The 20744-nt window shown below is 43.5% G+C and overlaps 1 protein-coding gene and 1 long non-coding RNA gene across 7 annotated transcripts in view; one reads left to right on the top strand and one right to left on the bottom strand.

Moving 5' to 3' along the window:
* The first annotated feature begins 25 nt into the window (after nt 1-25).
* Nucleotides 26-17526, top strand: LOC310677571. 2 transcript variants are annotated; one of them, XR_014511287.1, is made up of 3 exons: nt 26-115; nt 13547-13906; nt 16419-17526. It is a non-coding gene; the product is annotated as an uncharacterized lncRNA (long non-coding RNA). The 2 variants fall into 2 exon arrangements; XR_014511288.1 differs by having other exon boundaries at nt 16415-17526.
* Nucleotides 1947-20744, bottom strand: part of RASGEF1A (RasGEF domain family member 1A) — a 93006-nt gene continuing 74208 nt past the window's right edge. For all 5 annotated transcript variants that reach the window (XM_083440487.1, XM_083440490.1, XM_083440489.1 and 2 more), the window contains exons 5-13: nt 18887-19108; nt 17542-17616; nt 15177-15269; nt 12279-12381; nt 10909-10988; nt 9187-9378; nt 8132-8255; nt 7410-7482; nt 1947-6333 (exon numbers count right to left, since the gene is read on the bottom strand). In XM_083440487.1, the coding sequence (XP_083296613.1) occupies nt 6309-6333; nt 7410-7482; nt 8132-8255; nt 9187-9378; nt 10909-10988; nt 12279-12381; nt 15177-15269; nt 17542-17616; nt 18887-19108 (987 nt within the window). In that variant the 3' untranslated portion in view covers nt 1947-6308. The remainder of the gene's footprint in view (nt 6334-7409; nt 7483-8131; nt 8256-9186; nt 9379-10908; nt 10989-12278; nt 12382-15176; nt 15270-17541; nt 17617-18886; nt 19109-20744) is intronic.

Genomic DNA, 20744 nt, shown 5'->3' with positions numbered 1-20744 from the left:
ACAGTGTTGCTAGGCAACCAACTGCCAAAGACACAAGAGGGCAGGTGTCTTTCAATAGCAATCTTCTCCTCACAAAGTAAAGGGATACTTGTAGTTTCCTTTGTGAAGAGCCTAGGTAAGTCCGCTCACCTTCCTGGGTGGGTGATGTGGCCAGGCCCCGAATCGTGCAAGTGATCTGACCAATGGCAGACCAAATCACACGGCTATTGGCCAATGCCAGCAGCCCTTGTTTGGGTGTTCCCCTGGGAGCAGGCCCAACCAGCCAATGGGGACACTCCCAGGGACTGTTAAATTGCAACCTGCCTGGCAGTCATTCCTGCCTTTTTGTCGGAGTGTCTTCCTGCATTGGGCCACATCGTAGGGCAAATGAGGTGCCTAAATTAAAAAAATGTCCATTTGGGGACTCTGTTGCCTTTAATTTGTGTTGCTGGGGGCAACAGGAGTTGCCCATTTGTGTGTAAGCGACAACATTTTGCGGCCCATTATAAATGCCTCTTCACACTTCACTTGGGCTTTTCTCTGTCAGAAATCCTGGCCTCCACAGCCTTGTATGACCATCTTCTGGTGCTCTTTTATTTTGGTAGGTTTTATACTGATAATAGGGACGCGGGTGGTGCTGTGGGTTAAAGCCTCAGTGCCTAGGGCTTGCCGATCGAAAGGTCGGCGGTTTGAATCCCCGCGGCGGGGTGCGCTCCCGCTCTTCGGTCCCAGCGCTTGCCAACCTAGCAGTTCGAAAGCACCTCTGGGTGCAAGTAGATAAATAGGGACCGCTTACTAGCGGGAAGGTAAACGGTGTTTCCGTGTGCGGCTCTGGCTCGCCAGAGCAGCGATGTCACGCTGGCCACGTGACCCGGAAGTGTCTTCGGACAGCGCTGGCCCATGGCCTCTTTGAGTGAGATGGGCGCACAACCCTAGAGTCTGTCAAGACTGGCCCGTATGGGCAGGGGTACCTTTACCTTTACCTTTTATACTGATGATTTTTAGAGTCTATTTTCTATTTATACCATCCCCTGCTTAATTCAACAATAATCAGTTTAGAAATAAGCCTAAATAAATAAATAAATAAAGGGAGGGGCCCCAGCTTGTAAGGTAATTCTAAATCTTTAATTTTGTTGGCCTGCAGCCATAGATTTCTATGTTGGGTTATAACCAACTTTGTTTGACTGTGTTGGAAGGAAAGTTTGCTTTCCTAATGCTTCTTGGGACTTCTTTTTGATACCTAGTGTACAGTTACTATATAGGGGATTTGGATGGTGTAGGGCAGAGCTGAGGCACCTGTGACCCTCCAGATATTGTTGAACTGACAACTATAACCACCAGCCCTAATCAGCATGGCCAGCAGTCAGGAATTATGGGAGTTGTAGTCCAACAATATCTGGAGGGTCACAGGTCCCCATCCAGGTTGTGTCCTGATTTTCATGTGGGGCAGTGGAGGGTATGGAAGTGGCTATTGGTAAAACATTAGCATTATATCATGACCCCATCACACCAGGACAGAAACTGAAATGTCTCCTTAGCTAGGATGTTTGTCGACATAGTTAGCAGGGTAAGAGTACTGTTTCGTTAGGCTAGCTTTAAAAAATAAAAATAAATAAAGGAGACACTTAAGTGCTTAAAGGCTGAATGGATGTTAGTAATCGTTACAACAATCTTATAATGTTGGCCAGTATTATCTTTGTCAGAGGCTGGGAATGGGTGTGCGCTGAGGGTAAGAGGCTTGTGTCTTTCCCAGATTCATGTTTGAACTGGAAACTTCAGCTAACACTCTTGTTCACGATGCTGTGATGCTATGTCAGTCCTCTTTTGGTTCAACCCTGTGGGTTTCCCCTAGAATCTCTTAATTCGCCTCATCCAATCAGCTTGCTGCTTTAGACATTGAAAAATGGCCTGGGAACCTCTGAATTCCTACTTTTCCGGAGCAGAAAAAGTGACAACCATCCATGCTGCCTGGTTGAAGCAATTCTGATTTTATTAATGCAAGCACATCTAGTCAAACACAGAATATCCTGCTTTATGGTACAGCTTTATATGTAGCAATTCAGCTCAGAATAACAAAAACACGGATGGCGAAGGAATGTATCAAACCAAAGGAAAAGAATATAATAATAATAATAATAATAATAATAATAATAATAATAATAACAATAATAGAAAGCCATATAGAAATGGCACTTTTTCAAGTATATATACTAGAACCAATTGACCACTGGAGTGCACATTCATGTAAAAGCTTTTTCTGTCTTCTTAAATATGTATACACAAAGTGTCCCAGAACTGCATTTCAAATATATATCTCTGAAATTTAAAGCATCCTTTTGTAAATTTCAAATACATTAACAAAGCTGATATACAATCCCTTTCATAGTGTTTGACAATGTTGCTAGCTAGGACATCTCCAAAAGTGCAAAAAACCCACTGTAATAATACAGTATAAATATTCTCTTACCTCTAGGGCTGAAGATCAATACTTCAGCATTGGGGGGGAGGGGGGGATAGCAGCAGGTCACAAATAATCAAAGCCACTAATTCTGTCTCTATCTTTGTGGGGTCATCTTTCTGTTAATACATAATATTCTGCTTCCTCTTTTGACGTGTATAAATCTGTTCCATTGCTTCTGTTTAGTTAATTTGTTTTGCCTTATTCGCTGAACAATTTTTGTGGTGGCAGTGAAATGCTTTGGCAAATCATATTTGTTTTTTCAATAAAACTGAGTTTTCTTCCCAGAGAAACATGTATTAACTTGAAAACAGGGGTAGGGTGGAATTTATGTTTTTAGGTGTTGCAAATATGGTATATTAATTGGCCCACAATGGGTTCTTAGTTTAATTGTTCTTGAGAAGGTAGTAGGTACATGATAATGTATAATTATCATTTAATTAAAACAAGTATTTTTAATCCAGCGCTTGGCGTTTGTTTTTTGTCTAATTGAAAAATTAATTAGGAAAAAGCTGGATAGTAACAAGATTTTTAAGCAACTGAGAAATCTGAAGCCTAATGATTCTTATCAGTGAATTAGCCACATACTCAAGAACAATTAAAAATAAGTTAAATTAGGCTAGCTTAATTGGTTTTGGAATATGCTCCTAAACTTGGTCTGTAGGGATTTGTTCCAAATGGGGTGGTTTTGCTCTTATGGGCTGGTTCGCATATGGATGTTCGGCACTTGAAAAGTGAAACATCAAATCATGATTTTGCATGTAAGTGAGCACCTCAAATGCAATACTCTTCTATTGGAGTCAATTCACACATTCAGCTGCCGCCTGAGTAATCAAGTGATGTGGCTTGTGTGTGAGGACAGCTTGAAGTCTTTCAAAGGAGCAGGGAAAATAGTGTAGCTCTGAGAAATGAAAATATCAAAATAGCATGATGGGAGATTTATAATGAGTAGGAAGCGTTTCCTCAAAGCAATATAATAAATTAAGAAGGGAGGCATTGCAATGCTTATAAATTTGAAATTGTGCCTTGCACAGCTGTGATTGCACCAGAATGTGGTGGATTGTCTAGACAACCTCTTACAAGTTCCACTGTCACCAATAATTATACAACAAGCTCCATCATCCCAGGAGGAGTTAGCTATCAAAAGGTGACTTCAGGTTACATATATTGGGTTGTCTCCAGCATCAGTCTGAGTAGACCCACTGAAGTGGATGGAGCCAAATTAGAGATATCCATTGATTTCAGTGGGCCTACTCTGAGCATGACTGTATATATTATAAACAGTTATAACTACAAAAGTTACTTAATCGGGTAAATTGCTCTTACATGTTATCATAAGGTCAGGGGACATGAGCTAATATCGATAGTCAACTGGCCTATCAATAGGAGCAATGCATGGCAGCAGCAAACTGTTCTCAAATTCACTGCAGGATGTTTTAACCCAGGAATAACCAATGTGGTCCTCTAAAAGTTGCTCCCATTATCCCTGATCATTGGCTTTGTCAGCTGAGGCTGCTGGGAGGTGCAATATATCAACTTCCAGAGGACACCACACTGGCTACCAATGGCTTTAATATTTTACCTGATCTTTGAGCTCATCTTAACTTAGCGAAGCCTTTTCATAAAATCCACCTTGAACCTTGTGTTGCAATACTCTGGTTGACCTCCTCCGACTAATTTAAGGATTTGTTAGTCAGAGGCTAGTTTGTAAAAGACAACACATCATTGGCAGTTAATCTTTTGCTGAGACTGTGACAACTGTACTCTCCCTCTCTTCAAATCCCTGATAAACAAACACACAAATGTAAACTAAAGACTTCTTGGGTCTAGTAAAGGAGGGGTAGGGGAGGAGGAAAGATGGAGGAGGATCTAGCAATTATCCTATTTTACCTTGTCAAACCTTGTAACAAAAATAAGTTCTGCTGCACCATTACTGTAGGTATACTCTAGTTCATGTGCCATATCTTCCAGTTTATTTACAAAGCTGTAGCTGGTTTTTTTAATTATTAAAGACATCCATATTTTTATTTTGCTTGCTTCCAACCCGAGTTGCAGAAGAAGGTACACTAAACATTTACAGTACCTTGTAAGGCACTATTCTCTGATGTAAGAGGGGAGCAGCCATGCTGCTACAGTGGTTTTTAAGGCCAGACTAAAGGAGACAGTCTTTGTGCTGAACCGCAGAGGCTCCCACACTGTTTCCTTGCAGTCGAGGGTCTATTTACACCAGGGGTGGGGGGAACCTTTTTGGCCTCGTGGGCCAGATCTTTCTCCACCCTGCCCCCAACTCCATCAGCCAACTCTGACAGGTGGGCGGGACTACCGGCCTGTCTGCCAATCATACCAAACTTTACAAAACTGGCAGAATTAAATGGTGAAGTTGGAACTGGACTGGACCGCTACAGGTGGGGGTGGATAGGCTTTTGTGTGCTCTCCAGAAAAAACAAAAGAATTGGCTTGGATCCTAAGAGAGGTTTACTTATGGAAGTTCATGGAAAGAAAGTTTCCCACCGTTCCCCGTGGCAATCTTGGCCTCTTAAAAACAAAAGACACTTCTCTGGATGACTGGGAGCCCTCCTAAATTATTTGGGATGGGTTGCAGGGAGCTGTTGGGAGAGGATGAGACAGGAAATTTTTAATTCCATGAACTTAAGTAAACTCCAAGTCCAATTTGGGAGGCTGCAGTAGCCCATCCCACATGGTTCAGGAGGGAGCCCTGATCCTTCAAAGAAGCAGGGGGAGGAGAAGGAACACTTGACTTCCATGAACTCCCTTACATTAGTGTATCTTACGATCCAAGGCACTGTATGTAGAAATCTAGCATGTTGGGTAGAAAAATCTTCTCCAAGGTATGTTTCTTTTATTTGAACATTCACACATGCAAGCAACACCACCCCTCTGTCTATAGCGGTATACTCCAGGCAAAGCTTTACTGCTTGACTCTGTTGACTGTATAAATTGGCCCCAAGAGCACAATTTTCTAGTGCTCCACAAAGTAAACGAGGCCAGGAAAGCAGCATAAAGACAAAAAAAGGGGGAAACCCAGAACATTGAGAAGAAATTCCAAAAGTGTAGCAGTGTAGAATCCATTGCAATAGAAGCAACAAAGAAATGTGTGGCACGTTGGAAACTCATAGATCTGTTGCGGTGTGAGCTTTCACAGGCAAAGTCCTACTTCACTAGATGGAGGGGGGGCAACAAGGTGTGGCTTGGAAGCTGCTTTTTGCCTTCTGTTTTCTGTGATGCAGCAGGAGAAGCAAGCTCTTCAAAAATATCAGATGCCCAAAATGAGGGTTATAGTTCAACCAAGGGCTCTGTGCTTATACCGTCTTTAGCCAACCTGCACCTGTTCTGGGAAACGCGCTTGTCCCTCTTTAGGTCTGTGGAAGCCTTGCTGATTTCAAACGCATCGGCCCCACATGACAACATTTATTTTCAGGAAGTGTTGGGTGGATCAAGGCATAGCGGAAACCAAACCTGCAAAATGTTGAGCCCGTCTGAGACTGTGCGTGTGTTAGGTGGAAGAAACCGAACATGAAAATAAAGATCTGGATGTCATCACAATAAGACACCACCATAGATACCACTCCCCACAATCCATTTCATCTCTGAGAACAGGGCCCGGCCCTTGATTTTTCTTCTTCTTTTTATAGTTAAAAAACAAAATCCTTCATTTTTTTTAAGTGCCTTAAGGTTGATGTGAAATATTTAGCACATTTTTTTTCTTCTGTAATTCATAAAAGGCATTGTATCTACAAAACAGACCCCAACCAGTGAGGCCTTCCTTTTTCAAATCATGTCTTCGAGGATTTAAAAACAATGTGTGTTTTTTTAGTGTGTGCTTTAGAATCCAGAGCAGAAGTCCAAAATCTCAGGCTCTGTTGAGCAGAGTTGTCCTAAAAACGAAGAGATAAAAATGAAAAGATAACGTCAGCAAATCGTCTTAAATGTTGTCACCTTAAGTTACATTAAGAGAAACAGATGCAACTGCGAATATACTTGAGATCAGCTCAGATTACTGGCTGGTATAAGTTCCCAGCTATTAGTGTCTGGCTGCCCCATTAAGCTTGGCTTCAGATCTCCAAGTGCCTAGCTGGATGATTAGGTTTCTAGTTTTCTCTGTTACCTGTGTACTTAATTTACCCCAGTATTCTCAATGATAATGACTTACCAGTCATCAACCATGTATTGAAAACTGACCACAGATCAGGTTTCTGGCCCTTGATATGGGAACTGGTGTTCCCTGGTTGGTTGGTTTTTTATATTTAAAAAAATCTAGACTAATACTTGAGTTTAGCTACTACACCTACACTGTATCTCTCAACCAAAAAGTGATTTTGGATCCAGCCTATGTCAAGCAAGGCCTTGACTGCTGTGCAATTCAGAGCTGTTCTACTGCGTTACATTTAAATTTGCGGCAAAATGAAGTGAAAATAAGATTGCAGAATGTTGACGGGCTGTAGTGCCTCAGGCAACAGGTGGGAAATATCACTTCTCAATACTATCCAAGCTAAATATTAAAAACCCACACAAAACATCCTGCAAAAAGGGAACTAGTAGACCAGGGAGAAGTCCTTTGCTGTGGTTGTGTTGGCTGTCTATTTTTCAACAAAGATGAGCATTGTGCAATGTCACCCCCCCACACACATACTGGACAATCATGTCTTGAATGAGGGGTTATGTTCCCCTGGGTGGTCTGGGTGTTTGGCTTTCAAAGCAGAAATAGAAATAGACCAATAAGTCTTGTGTGGCTTTGATTTTCATTTGAGCTAAAGAAGAATTAATGGCCTTCTAATTCTCGCCTCTTAATTGGGGCAAGCATCATGGAGTCCATGAGCATGGCGAACCTTGGCGGCACCTCTTCTTTACCTAATGTGTAGCTCCCATGCCAAATTTCTGAAGGCTCAAAAAGGCCGGTAGCGTAGGTTGCATTTCGCAGTATGAGAAAGAACCAAGGAACTGGTTTCATTACCTGAGTGTCTTCCAGCTGTCTTTCTCCATATGATTTTCTGGACCTTCACTTTCAAATGATGCAATAAACAAAGCTGAGGGTTGGGAGGGTGGGGCAGAGAAGGACGGGAAGTCAGTCAGAACATGTAACAGGATTTTGATCACATGGGAACAGAGGAAGTGGCCTTATATGTAATAAGAACATTGCCCAACCTAGCTCAGTACTGCTTTGACTGGCAGGGTCTTTCCACAACTTGGGACAGGGAACATTCCCACCCCTATCTGTTCCTTCTGCAACTCAAGCAGAGCTACAGCCCTTCTCCTTTTATAGCCATAATGATGTCAAACGATAGCATTTTAGGACACATAAAAGATAGAATACATTTCCCCCCTGTTATCTCCATGGTATTCTGTAAAGCACGGATAGTTACAACTACACCTGCCGCCTTGGACCCTAAGCCTATAAAACATTGTGGTTGCATTACTGTCAGCAGCCTTGCAAGTATGTATCCTTTCAAACAGAGCCCTAACAGCCAAAGGAATCCTCTAATGGATTCTTAGAATACTGCCACATGGTTTATGCTTGTCGGTTGCAGAGTTTATATCTCTTCCTCTTCCTCTTCAGCACCAACAACATCCACAGCTGTTGGCAAATCTGCCCATTTTCACTTTCACCGTTGTGCCTTTTGCACATGTCGTTTGTAGAAACGAGCAAATTTTGTGTGAGCTGCCGAATAATCTTACCTTCTTCACTATAAATAGGTGCTGTGAGCAGGTAGCTCTGGATTTTCTTGTCCTTCTCAAAAGGACACTCCACCTGCTTCCATGTGATAAAGTCATGGATTTGCCTTGAAACTTCCCAGAACTTCTGTGTGTGAGATAAAATTATTCAAATCAGCATTTCATTATTGTTTATTTCATGCCACCTTCTGAACTTTGGTTAAGCCTGTAGTTCAACGGTTAGAGATGACAGTCTGCAGCCCCCCCCCCATGGGAAACAGGGCCATCAAAAGGCTCGTCAACTGTATGGGCTGCATCCGGTGCTGCACAAAACATGCACTTTCCCCATGCACCCTTCCTTCCAGAAAGTGCTCCAGAGTCCCCCAAACCCTCCAGAGCTGGTTTGAGGTATGTGCAGGAAGAGCCAATGAGTTTTGTTGCACAAGCACTAGGACAGCACTGGATGCATCCCTATGGATTTGCAGACACCTCCGCTGGCACAGCTGCAATGGGCCTTTTTAAAGCTGCTGCAATCGTGCACATGACAGCAGCCACCTCACTCCCTCCTCCCATGTAGAAGCACCAGATCATGCAACCAGCTCCTCTGTGCAATCCTGGCATCACTATCTTTGCGGCCGAGCAGGGATTTGAACCCAGGCCTCCCAGGTCCTGTTCTGGTGCTCTAACCACTAGGTAAAATAGTTTCATCCCCTGCCCATTATGCAGCCAGCACTTCCATCTTCTACAGATGGGGACATAGGAGACAGAGGTTCTGTGTTCAACATTGTGATAGCAAGTAACCCAATTTTTTGTCGTTGCCGAGATGCGCTCGTTTCAAATGCAATTCCCTCCCCCCTGCCCCTGATTGGTTAATTGCTCTAGTTTGAACGTGAGGCTGTGAGCAAGCTGTGACAAACCTATTCTGAAGGAACAGAATGCAAACAGATCAGTATAAAAATGGCCAAGTGGCAAGCCTCACGGACTACATATGGCATTCTGTTCTTTTGCTTGGATGTTTTGTCTGCCTGCAGCGCTCACTGTGCAACTGCTTCGTTCACTGCCTGCAAAACAAGCTGTACCTTGAAGTTGATCTGTCCGTTGGGCAAGTGGTTGGTGTGTATTTTATGCAGAAAGTAGATATCTTTAATGAAGAGGTTGAAAACGGGGATGACTATTTTCTCCCTGCTGCTGTGTGCTGTCTGCGATCTCTGTGCTGCTCCTTGAAGGGCTGTTCGGTAATTGCAAAAATTGCTGGATGGGTCCATGTGATGCTGTTTGGATCAAAAAGAGAATTTGTTAGAATTCCTCTGAGTACAAAGGCTTACAACATTTGCTTTATAGTGATCAGGATCTGTTTTCCCCCTATAAAAGACTTTAAAAAAAGCTTTAGACATATTCCTATTGCTTACAGCATCTGATAATTACAAACATCCTCCCCACAGAACCTTCTTGAGACCAGAGGAAGTGCTATTTCATTCCTTTAGACAGGATGCATTGTGTATGAGTTCTGTGTGAAATGGGTGCTTGCCTATACGCTGCATGGGCAGGCTTGGATTTGACCTGGGAGTTGTGATCCAGAGATTTTCAGGGTTGGTTCACACATCCATGTACATCACTTGATTACCTGACACCTGATGACCTACAGCTGCACATGTGAACTCTGTCCACTGAATAGCCTTGTGCTGGAGTGATGGGAAAGATGTTGCCTATGATTGGTTAGGTGCACACATATAAGTCATCATGCATTACTAAATCTTGCCTTTGGAGAGAAACATCACTTGTTCAATTTTTGTTCCTGCTTTGATATTTTATTGTTTCACAGTGGGATATGCTTCTTTCACCAACTGGTTTTTGTTGCAAGGGTCTACTTAGGTTCCGAGTGGCAGGATATTAGTGAAATTTCCAGTGATTCAGGACAAGGCTCCCAACAATATCTTTCAAATATTCCAAACCATTTCGCCCTCTTTGATTTCTCTCTTCCCCAGTTGCGCTTGTGTTCAAATGATTTAAACATAACAAGAGGTTTGTGGCAGGAATCACTGGTTAAATGCTGATCATCATTCTCCACCAGATGGCGGACTTAAATTGGAGATGAATATACATCATGAAGGCAAAAGGAGAATCACTTGGGTTTAAACAGGGCTGATACCACAGGGACTGAGGTGGGGGAGGGGGCACCGGCCACAATTAGGGATATTCCAGGTCCTTTCTCTGAAAGTTCAGCTCCCGTTTTTAAGAAGGATCTTTTACTTATGGACTAAAGATGCACAGGCACTATTCTACCCAAATGAACCAACGTATTCCTTCTCTGCAGTGTTCCAGCCTGATGTGGGCAAAGCTGCAGATGTCTGATGAGCACTGGGGAACTGTTAAATATTATTTTCTACTGAAACGGAATTAAAGTTTGTGAAGAAATTCAATGGCTTTTGAGAGATCAGGCTATCTTAGCTGTTTCATACTCAGCATCTTATAGTGTACCTTTTGAGCTTCATTTATACTATCTGGCTCTGGGAAGAGAACAATTACTAAACACAGTTTTAAAGACTTTTTTAAAAGGAAGAAATACATGGCACATTTCTGGCAGTACGTGGCAAAGCATGAACCATTTATGGTGCTATAATGTTAGTATTATCAAAATGAATGGTTTGGATTTTCATATCAATCATGCTTTAAAATCCATTTTTTCTGGGCTATTCTAATAATGCATTGATGTGGATTTTTGCTGTTGTGTTGTGAACCACTTGGGACACGTGGAAAAAGCAGCATATAAATGATGATGATGATGATGATGATTTAATTACCTCTAAAACATCAAATTTGGCTGTTTTGACTTTGGACCAAGTTTTCTTTAGCCGGGCAACAGGACTCAAGTTCATACCCGCTAAAAAGAGAAAAAAAAACAAAAACAAATGGAAAATTTTCAGCAAATTATTGAAAACATCCCTGCATGTCTGTCAGGATGCTTTCAGCAGTACTGTTCTGCAAATCACTACTTCTGCAGGAAGTTGTGTCAAAGGAGTGTAGTGCAGATGTAACGAAGATCAGAAACAGGCCATGGGATCGCATGCTCCTTCTCACTTGTTCCTCTCCTTTCCAGACTGCACCCCTCCTTAGCCACCCTTTCTATGGTTAAGCACTGCACTGGCACCAGCACTGACCTGGCATCCCACTTAACCAGGATTCTTAAGCCCCCTTCCCTGAAGAGGGAACATCTGTAAGTTGGGGTTGCAGCTCTCTTAACTGGGGCTGCGCAACTCTTTCAGCCCATTTGCATGTTTAAAGTGCACTTCTGCAGTGGGTGAAAACCCTGGTCTTCCAAGAGCCTAACTCACACAGGGAACATCCATGAATACAGAAGGCTGCTGGCTGCAAAAGTGCACTTTAAAGCAAGGTGGGACTGGAGCAGTCATGTGACACCAGCCGGTGGGGCTGATCATGTGTCCCCACAGCCTTCATCTATGTGTGTTTCCTCTTCAGGTGACAATGCCAGTTTTGAGTCTAGGACAGGAATTCTTCTTAGCTTAATCCCAATTAAGACTTCTGTTGCGTACCTTAAACATGTTTTAACGCAGGATGGAGGGAAATTTTGCTATTGAGAAAACAATTCTGTGTCCGCTTTTGGTCACTTTTGTTACAACTGTGCCAAAGGTTTGAAGCTGGGAGAAGTTTGCATTTCCAGGATTTGGATAATCTGATTATCCCCCCCCCCCAATGTCCTTTTATGTAATCAGGACAATTCACACATTAGGCATACACTTCAAATATTCTAAGTGTGCACTAGATTATGTAGACAAGAAGAGGCACACTTGCCTTTTGCAAACATGCACTGACTCACTCTCCAGGGAGCCAGGATTGGTGGTACCTCTCCGTCAAATATGCTTTGAGCATCAAACTCTGATTTGCCATTCTGCAAGGCATGAAAAGGTCTTGTGTGGCTCGTCTCTTTGGCAAGCGCAGACTACTTTTACCTGTCTTTCCCCTGTCTCTTCTTTTGATCTCCCACCACTTACCAGTTAATTATTTGGAGAGTCTCACTTGGTAATATCTTTGATGCCCATTTGTCATCCGGAGTGCAGCACTCTCAGCGGGACGCTGCATCTACTCAAACACCATCATTCTACTGACGCTGTCACACACATTGCCCACAGGTGCCTTGCGGAAGAGTACTCACAGATAATGGCCATCATGGAATTAAAGTTTCCAATGTTGAAGCACTCTCTTGCCACATCAATGAAAAATTCCACTATTCTTGTCCGCTGCTTTTTCTTCACGACCTGAAATTTAAAATGCAAACCTTGAATGGGAGAAGTGGGGTAGCATTTACTCAATGGAGGCATGGCAATCCCGCAAGCAAACAACATTTGTTTGTTTTTTAAAGGCTTTGAGGAAGAGTATTTCAGTGGAAAAGGTGTTGATGCTTCTATCCTGATTTGAGTCACCCCCCCCCCCCTTTTTAGAGTAAGCCTTTGTGATAGTGATCTAAGATCCCTGTTTTGTTTAAAGAGCCATTATCTTTGGAAGATCATGAAAGCTTTGTATGTCCATGGATGCTGGAATCCTGTAGCCTTATGTAAGGAAGAAACTAGGCGTTGGGGAAATTTTGTCAAGCAAAGAAAGAATGATTTTGGTGACTGGAATACCAAATACATTTAAAACATTCTGTCCTCAAATGTTAGAAAATAGGAAATATTCCATCCAGGGGAGGTGTGCTTCTGTAGGGTGGAAGCAGGGGGTTTGCTTCACTATAGCTCTGAGGATTTATAATCCAGCTTTTTTTAATGTTACTGTTGATAAGATATCCTGAGGTAAAGCACTAAGCTCACTTCAAATCTGCAGGGAAATGAGCCTAAGCAACAGCATTTGCACAATTATTAAGGCAGAGCAAGAAAACGGTCTCAGACAAGGCAGTGAAAAATTGCCGGCCCCTCACCCCCGCTCACCTCATTATTGGCTGCTGATGCTACCACCTAGCAAAGTGAACATGTCTGCCACCCCATCACCTTCTTCTCCTTTACTGCAAGGAAGGTCCAAGGTGTGCCCCCCCCGTCCCCCCCGTGAGGCATTTTTCCAGGAGAATCCTGGTGCCACCACTGCAGTTTGCCACAGTGGGAAAAAATATCTTTACATTTTTCATTTCAAGTGGGAGACTTAGGCATGCACTTAAATCTCTCCCCCTGAAAACAAAGGGTTTTAAAATTCTTAGCTTTGTCCAAATGACTGCCCCATGTTGTTTTTTAAAAAACACATTTGCTTCCCACATGACGTGTTGCTGAGTTGCATTTTTGCCTATGCTGTTTGTAATTAGCTTCTGAGAATTAATGGGTTTGGTACAATTATCAGTCACTGTTCACTAGCCTCGTTGATAGTGGATCAATGCTTGCTTTGTGCATTATTTTTTCAAGTTTTGTTTCCGAGGGCTAACAAATGTTTTGCTTGTAGGGAATCACATGTAGGGAGAGGCTATGCTAGAACCTTTCTCCCAGCGTGCAAGATTTTACATGCAGAAAATTAACTGACATGGTGGAGCATCCAAAAATCTCATTGCCTATCTGCAATCTAAAGTGATATAATCCAGGAAGGATGCTACCACATGATTCTGCCACATGACTCTAAGAATTTTAGAAAAATGCACTCCAAAATTTATCACTGTACGTTTTTCACTACCATACTGATTTCGTACGTCTGGAAGATGATGTTTTGGGATACATTTCCATCTTCCGGTCAGACTCTGACATGTTACGAATCCTATGTGTGGTTAGTGTCCACCTGTTTGCATACAGAGAAGACACTTCTGTTGAGGTAAGCCTACATATTCTATATATTGGGTTTTCACAAACTCTAAGAAAGTGGTTCAGCTCTCAGTCACTAATGGTTGTTCTAAGTACCTCTAGATACTTTCATGTCACAGTCACACAATTCTCCCTTCCTTTTTATTATATGGAGTTTGAGAAAGAGGCACATGCTGTATGTTTTAGTTTGGCACTGTAAGCAGCTCAAGTGAAGCTTGCATCTTGGAAGCCACAAAGACTATTGCATCTCCACACCTACACACCGTTCACTCTAAAGCAAAGATGTTCTGTTATAAGGCATGATGTAAAAGGTAAAGGTAAAGGACCCCTGGACGGTTAAGCTCAGACAAAGGTGATTATGGGGTTGCGGCACTCATCTCGCTTTCAGGCTGAGGGAGCCAGCGTTTTCCCACAGACAGCTTTCCGGGTCATGTGGCCAGCATGACTAAACTGCTTCTGGCGCAACGGAACACCGTGACAGAAGCCAGAGCGCGCGGAAACACCGTTTACCTTCCCCCCACAGTGGTACCTATTTATCTACTTGCACTGGCATGCTTTCAAACTGCTAGGTTGGCAGAAGCTGGGACAGAGCAATGGGAGCTCACTCTGTCGCAGGGATTCGAACTATCCACCTTCTGCATGGCAAGCCCAAGAGGCTCAGTGGTTTAGACAACAGTGCCACCCGCGTCACAAGGCATGATGTGTGTTCATATGACCAAACCCATTCCTGTTCCCTCGCTGTGGTCCAGTTCATACATTTCCAGAGCAAAATGGTTGTTGTTTCCCCCATCCCATAAAGTTCCAGAAATATATGACACACTGAATTGTGTTGGAGGCGAAAGTCACAGGGGACTTTGCAGTGCCACATCTGCTAGAACTCAAGGGGAAGTACAGTGATGAAGGAGCCTCCTGGGATATCACTACATCCTACAGTATTAGCATCCCATGGGATGGAGCCAGGTGAAGCAGCAGTAATGCTGCTTGGGGAATGTATGAATTGGGCTTTTGCTACGCAGCGTGAGTCAAATCAGAATAGGATGGGAATGGGTGCAAAAAATACAAAGGGAAGCTGACTTCAAGTGCCAACAAATATTCTGTAAAGGATTGCATTTTTGCATGGGCAGGTGCATTCATATGCATCCTGAGCCAGAGGAGATGTTACTTGGTGGGAGGTGGCTAAGATACACAGAGTTTCAGCCAAGGCAGTTTGGAATGAGTTGGGCCAAAAACTGCGAGAGTGAAGGAAGAGTAGCTGGCACATTTCCCTTGTCAGTACTTGCCTTACAAATCTCCGTCGCCACCAACATGCTGAGGCAATTAAACCAGTTGTCGTACGCCTCCAGAGTGTAAGTCTTAGTAACGTCGCCTCGGCACTGCAAAAGAAAGGTTGTAAATTATGCCTGTACGAAGCGCTTGCAAAAAATGGCTGTTTCCAGTGACACCCATGCATCTCCACACAAGTGACTTCAGCTTGCATGCTTCAAAGACAGACATACTCTCCAGGCTGTGATTCAACGGCGACGTGGGGCAAATGAACTCCCCCATCCCATGTGGTATCCTCCTTACTAGATCAGTGCCCTCTGTTACCGGGGAAATCTTATGTCCCGAGTTCTGTCAGATGCAAAAGTTTTCCCCGTTTGAGACATTTCCAGCAATCAAGTGCCCCACATGGGCAATTCCCCCTCACCTCACAGGATTACAGCCTATGAGAGGTCGGGGAGCAAGGCTGAAGTCTCTGGCTCTGCCTCCTATGTCACTTCCTTGTCACCTGGTCTGTGCACCTCTCACATATTGCAAGGGTAACTTCTTCAGAGGATGGGACTGCTGTAAGTGTTGGATATGTAATGAGGGTGCCAGGCGAGACTCCCCAGGGAGAACCTTCCACAAGTGGGCAGGCACACTGTACAAATGTGTGAGATGCACAGTCTGGGCAATGACAACACCCCCTAAGGAAGGGGTGAGGCCCTGTTGTTTCCTCCCTTGCACAATTATAATTGTGGGAGAGGAACACCCCAAATATGGCCAATTGTATTGGCTATAAGTGCACCATTAAAAATAAGAACTTTGGTTCTCTTTTATATCATTCTGAATTTTTGGTCTGGACAGCTGTCTGGGAAACCACTTAGAGCATTCAGAGAGAAAGGGGTGTATATTTCTCGTGCTTTTCCTCCTGGGGTGTTTGTGAAAATAGTAAGGATTTGCATATTGTCTTCAATAAGTGTTTAGGAATGACAAGCGGGGGGAAAAATACACACTGTCCAAACCCATTTTGTCATATTTAAGAGATGACTGCATGTTCAGTAACATTATATGCTAGTAGGGAACAATAGCTAAGGTGGGCGTACTCAATTCACTGTATGTAACTGAGAAACTTCAAATTGCTTTTAACCTTGAAGGAAGGTTGAAAAAACAACAACATATGACACTTTGCTACCTGGGGACTTTAAGGAAAGAGGCTCAAAATAATAAGTACTGGTGTGAATTATGATATTTAATCTTTTCTTCTTGTTGTGTCTAGACAGATCCCAGTCTTGTACAATATCCCTGCAGACTTCCTTGACCTCTGAATTCCATAATTGCTAACTTGCAGAAAAGAACTGCTACATAAGGTGCTCTTTACATGTTCTCCCAGCTGTGTAGGTGGCAGCTCACAAATAGGGATCTCTCTCCCTCCTACCTGAATAAAATCCACAGGGCACCTAAGAGACAAAGGGGATGGGGGCAGCGATAGGGGCCATTGTCTTATCCAGCAATTTGCTTGTTTATCCTCAATGCTTAAGTCTCATAAAGCATGAACAAAAAAGAAGGCCTCCTTCGTCTGTCATGCTATATGTATGCACAATATATTAAAATGTACTGAAAGCCTCAGCTAGCGAAGAAATCAGGGCAGTCAGCTTATTTAACAGGAGCTGTCCTATTAGAGCAGAGCTAGCCATATGGTCCTTACAGATGATATTGGACTTCAGCACTCACAATCCCTGAACATTTCCAAGCTTGCTGAGAGTTCAGCAACATCTGAATGGCACCACATTGGCTACCCTTCTCTTAGAGTACACCCCTCTTTATTCTCCCATATCCAAGTGCAGCTTGGTTGTTTGACAGTTCAAGAAACTAGCTAAATACTGCGGGTGATAATTTTCCTATTTCTTCACATTTGATTCTCGGGTGTACAAAAACTTGGTATGTGCCATAGGAACTGGGTGTCAACTTAAATGTGGCAGATTGGGCAGCTATTGATGGAATGTCTACACCAGATGTTGTGTACCAAAACTCGCATCAGCTCCAGTCACCACAGAGCTGTGATTGATGGGAGTTGTGGTCCAAAATATCTAGAGGGCACCTGCTTGGCAAAAGGTGGCCTGCGCTATGGATTTAGTCTGCTGTAACAGTCATCCTCTTTCTTGATGAAATCCTGGAAACCTTAGTTCTGGGTGGAAGATTAGTGATTTCTGGCCAAGGATCTTAATCCTAACCCATACCGTGCCCTTACCAAGCTCAAAATTCTTTGGGGGAAACTATAACACTTAAACTGTTACAGAAACAGGATAAGTTTGCCTTTAATTTTAAACATCTGTATAAGCCATGCACACAATGTTGCCTGTAGCCTTGTTTCAAATTGCCACTGCGTTCACACTTGGTACGCACCTTGTGATTATCCAGGGAATCCACGTGGCTGACTATTTGCATGAGGTCCTCGGGGTAAATGTTGCTCACCCTCTCCTAGATACAGCAAGATAGCAAAGGCCGTCAATTTTGCAAGCACACATATGAGGAACAGAGAGCTGTGACAGCCAGACAGCCCTGTCGGGCCAGATCTTAATTGACACCTGTTTAACAGAATAGGCTTTGGGTCCTGTAAAAGACACACCTTGTGCTGCTTCACAGAGTCACACACATACTTAAGAGTTCGCTTTCTCTCTTGCTACCCCTTTCTTTGTCTAGATTTTTCGGTACTGCCTGACCAGATTCTTGCTGTGCCTAAGGCTGTGTATATCCATTTAAAGCACACTGCTTGCCCTCCAAAGACCCCAGGATCTGTAGCTTGCCCCTCACAGAACTACAATTCCCAGCACCTTTAAATGACTGTTCCCTGGATTCCTTTTGGGGGACCACAAGCTTTAAATGCATTGTGCGTATGCAGTGTAAGTTGGTGCTTATGGAAAGTGCAGGAATGAATTTTTGAAATGCATCAGCTTGGATTGCTTGTTGCTAACCAGGAGATTCTGTAAGGGCATAGAGCAGCGAGAAGACATGTAGTAGAGTGTCTTCCCACCCTGCTGCTCCATTGGTCCTTTCTCCACCCTTTCCCCCTTCTCTGCTGTAGCAAGCAGATTCCAGCTGCCCAGCACAGCAGAGAGGAGTGATGGGTGGGCAAAATAACCATTGATGTAGCGGGGCAGGTGGTGTCACAGCTGCATATCCACCAGCAGAGCTTCCAGGTTAATATTTGGCATCCCTTACTCCAAGTCAGGGAACCAGGGGACAGTAATGCAGATATGTGGTTGGACCTTTAAGAGAGGTGGTCCTTGGGAAAGATTTCTGCTTTCATTTGTCTCTCCTAGTCTCTGGGTGTGTTAGCCTTGCTCTGAGATGACATTTAAAACCAGTCCTGGTAGCATGTATGGATGGGTTGAGTGGCTGAAGTACTCATTAGAACGATTTAGAAGACAGTGAGCTTCTGACGTTGACTGTGACTCCTCTTCCCCCCTTGAGATATTCCAAGTCAGGAACAAGAGTTTGACAATGCAATGAATCTCCTAAAAGAGGTTGCAGGAGTGAGAAAGTGATCAGCCGCAAGTGGTCTTTTCTCTCTCCAGCTCAAGTGAGTTCATTGCCTCTGTAATTGCCAGGCTCCCTTCTTCCTTCAGTCTCTCTTATATCTAGAAGCCACTTTTCTCAAACCTTCAAGCTGTAACTCAGAGCTCGGCTGGAGAACAGCTTGCCCTGGCCCTGCTAAACCTTCAAGTAGATGGAAGATAAAGGAACTCACCAGCTCAATGTGTGTGAGTTGCTGCGCAAGGACAAGTGGGTCACAGCAAACACTCAGGATGTCCTTCTGTGACGACTGAGGCTTTGTTTTCAGGATTGTGCCTTTGTCAGTCACGGGTTGGCGGAACTTCTCTCTGATCTCCTGGTACTGATTGCGTGCCGCAAGAGTCATCAGTAGATTCTGCGTCATCTGGCTGATGATCTTCTTCACAGTTCCATTTTCCTAATCAATAAAACAGACTGTTGTTAATTATTCCTGGCTGAGGAAATTCTAGATTGCCTCTTTGTTAATCAGAATTACGCTGGAAAGATTTCTGACTGGGATACTAGAATTCAGCATCAAGTCAGCTCATGTGCTGAATAAGCCCTCAGGAGGATTGGAGAGCTTTTTGCAGATGAATTGTATCATCATTCTGATTTGTGTAGGATTGCCAGGTGATTTGAGATACCAGCCAAAACAGGGAGGATGCTAAGTACTTAAATGACTTGAGTCAACAATGCCCCTGAATGGAAGCTACAACTGCCAATCCATTCTAGTCATATAGAACTACTAGAACAGCTTACAGTTTATAGTCTTAGGCAGCCAGCCAGCCAGCAATTAGTTAGCCTAGGATAGCTCAGTTGGGTAGAGTGTGGTGCTGATAATGCCAAGGTTGCAGGTTTGATCCCTACATGGGACAGCTGCATATTCCTGCGCTGAAAGGAGTTGGACTACATGAGCCTCAGGATTCTAACTATACAACTCTATGATTCTAGTTCAGTTAACAGTTGGACGGTTTTGTTTCAAATCACATGGGAGCTAACAATCAAGGAAAGAGCCAGCTCAGTGACTCCTAGCCCAAAGCACAGTTCAACATCAGCTGCAACATCAGGAATGCAGGAGAATATGAGGGGAAGTGAGTATATTAAGATGCTCCACCTTTCCTTGATAGAAGCATCTAGTCAAGAATATTCAGGCTGCTTTCCATGTTATCTGTGTAATGTATAGCCTTGCTAAAGTCCTGCGGAAGAGGAACAATAACCTCTCACCTTAGAAACAAGCTCTAGTTACATATATAAGCAGGGACAACATTGCTGCAACTGACAGAGTCTGCATAAACTCTCCTTGCTGACGTCGGTGTTAATTTGGCTTGTTGCTCAATTGTGACCTCAAGCACATGGCCATGAACCTTGATAAATGTTGTCATCCTGCTTGCATAGGCATGTAGGCTGCTTGATCTTCCTTTAGTATTCCTTACTGCGCCGAGACTTTAAAGAACTGCCTACGCAATACACTTGGGCCCTGCTCATGTCTGAAATCCTTGGTATGTCTTGCATCTTTGCTTACTCAGGCAGCAAAAGCAGTCTGTCTGTGTCATCCTTGGGTCTCTACGGCAAGCGACATTGCCAATGTCAGCATGTTTATTTTATGGCTGTTACCTGACTGCATATAAATATAAGCGCAAAGGTCTAACAAGTAGAACCATGTCCCTAGGATGCCCTAGACATCAGAAACATTGGCTGAGAGAGTTACCTTGGCTAGACTAAACCTACAGCAGAGGTTAATCTCACTGGCCCTCCTCGCAGAGTGCCATGTGTGTGATGTCACACGCACGCAAAGAGGCTTCTCCCCAATGTCGGGCAGAGCATGGTGCCTCTGGCATGCACCAACTCCCCCTTTGTTTCCACAGATACTTCAGATATTGCATTTCGGGGATATATTGACATGATTGATTATGCAATCTTCATAAAGATAGATTTTTCTAACGGTGATTTGATGTTCCCACATTGTTACCACTTAAATGTGAAGGATTGCACATGGCTCTCAATTGAAAAGACATATGTCTAGATCTGGCTGATATCCTAGGTACACTTAAAGG

The sequence above is a fragment of the Podarcis tiliguerta genome (genome assembly GCF_965153285.1).
Source record: "Podarcis tiliguerta genome assembly, chromosome: 5".
NCBI classification, from domain to species: Eukaryota; Metazoa; Chordata; class Lepidosauria; order Squamata; family Lacertidae; genus Podarcis; species Podarcis tiliguerta.
This window is presented reverse-complemented; position numbering and strand designations above follow the sequence as displayed.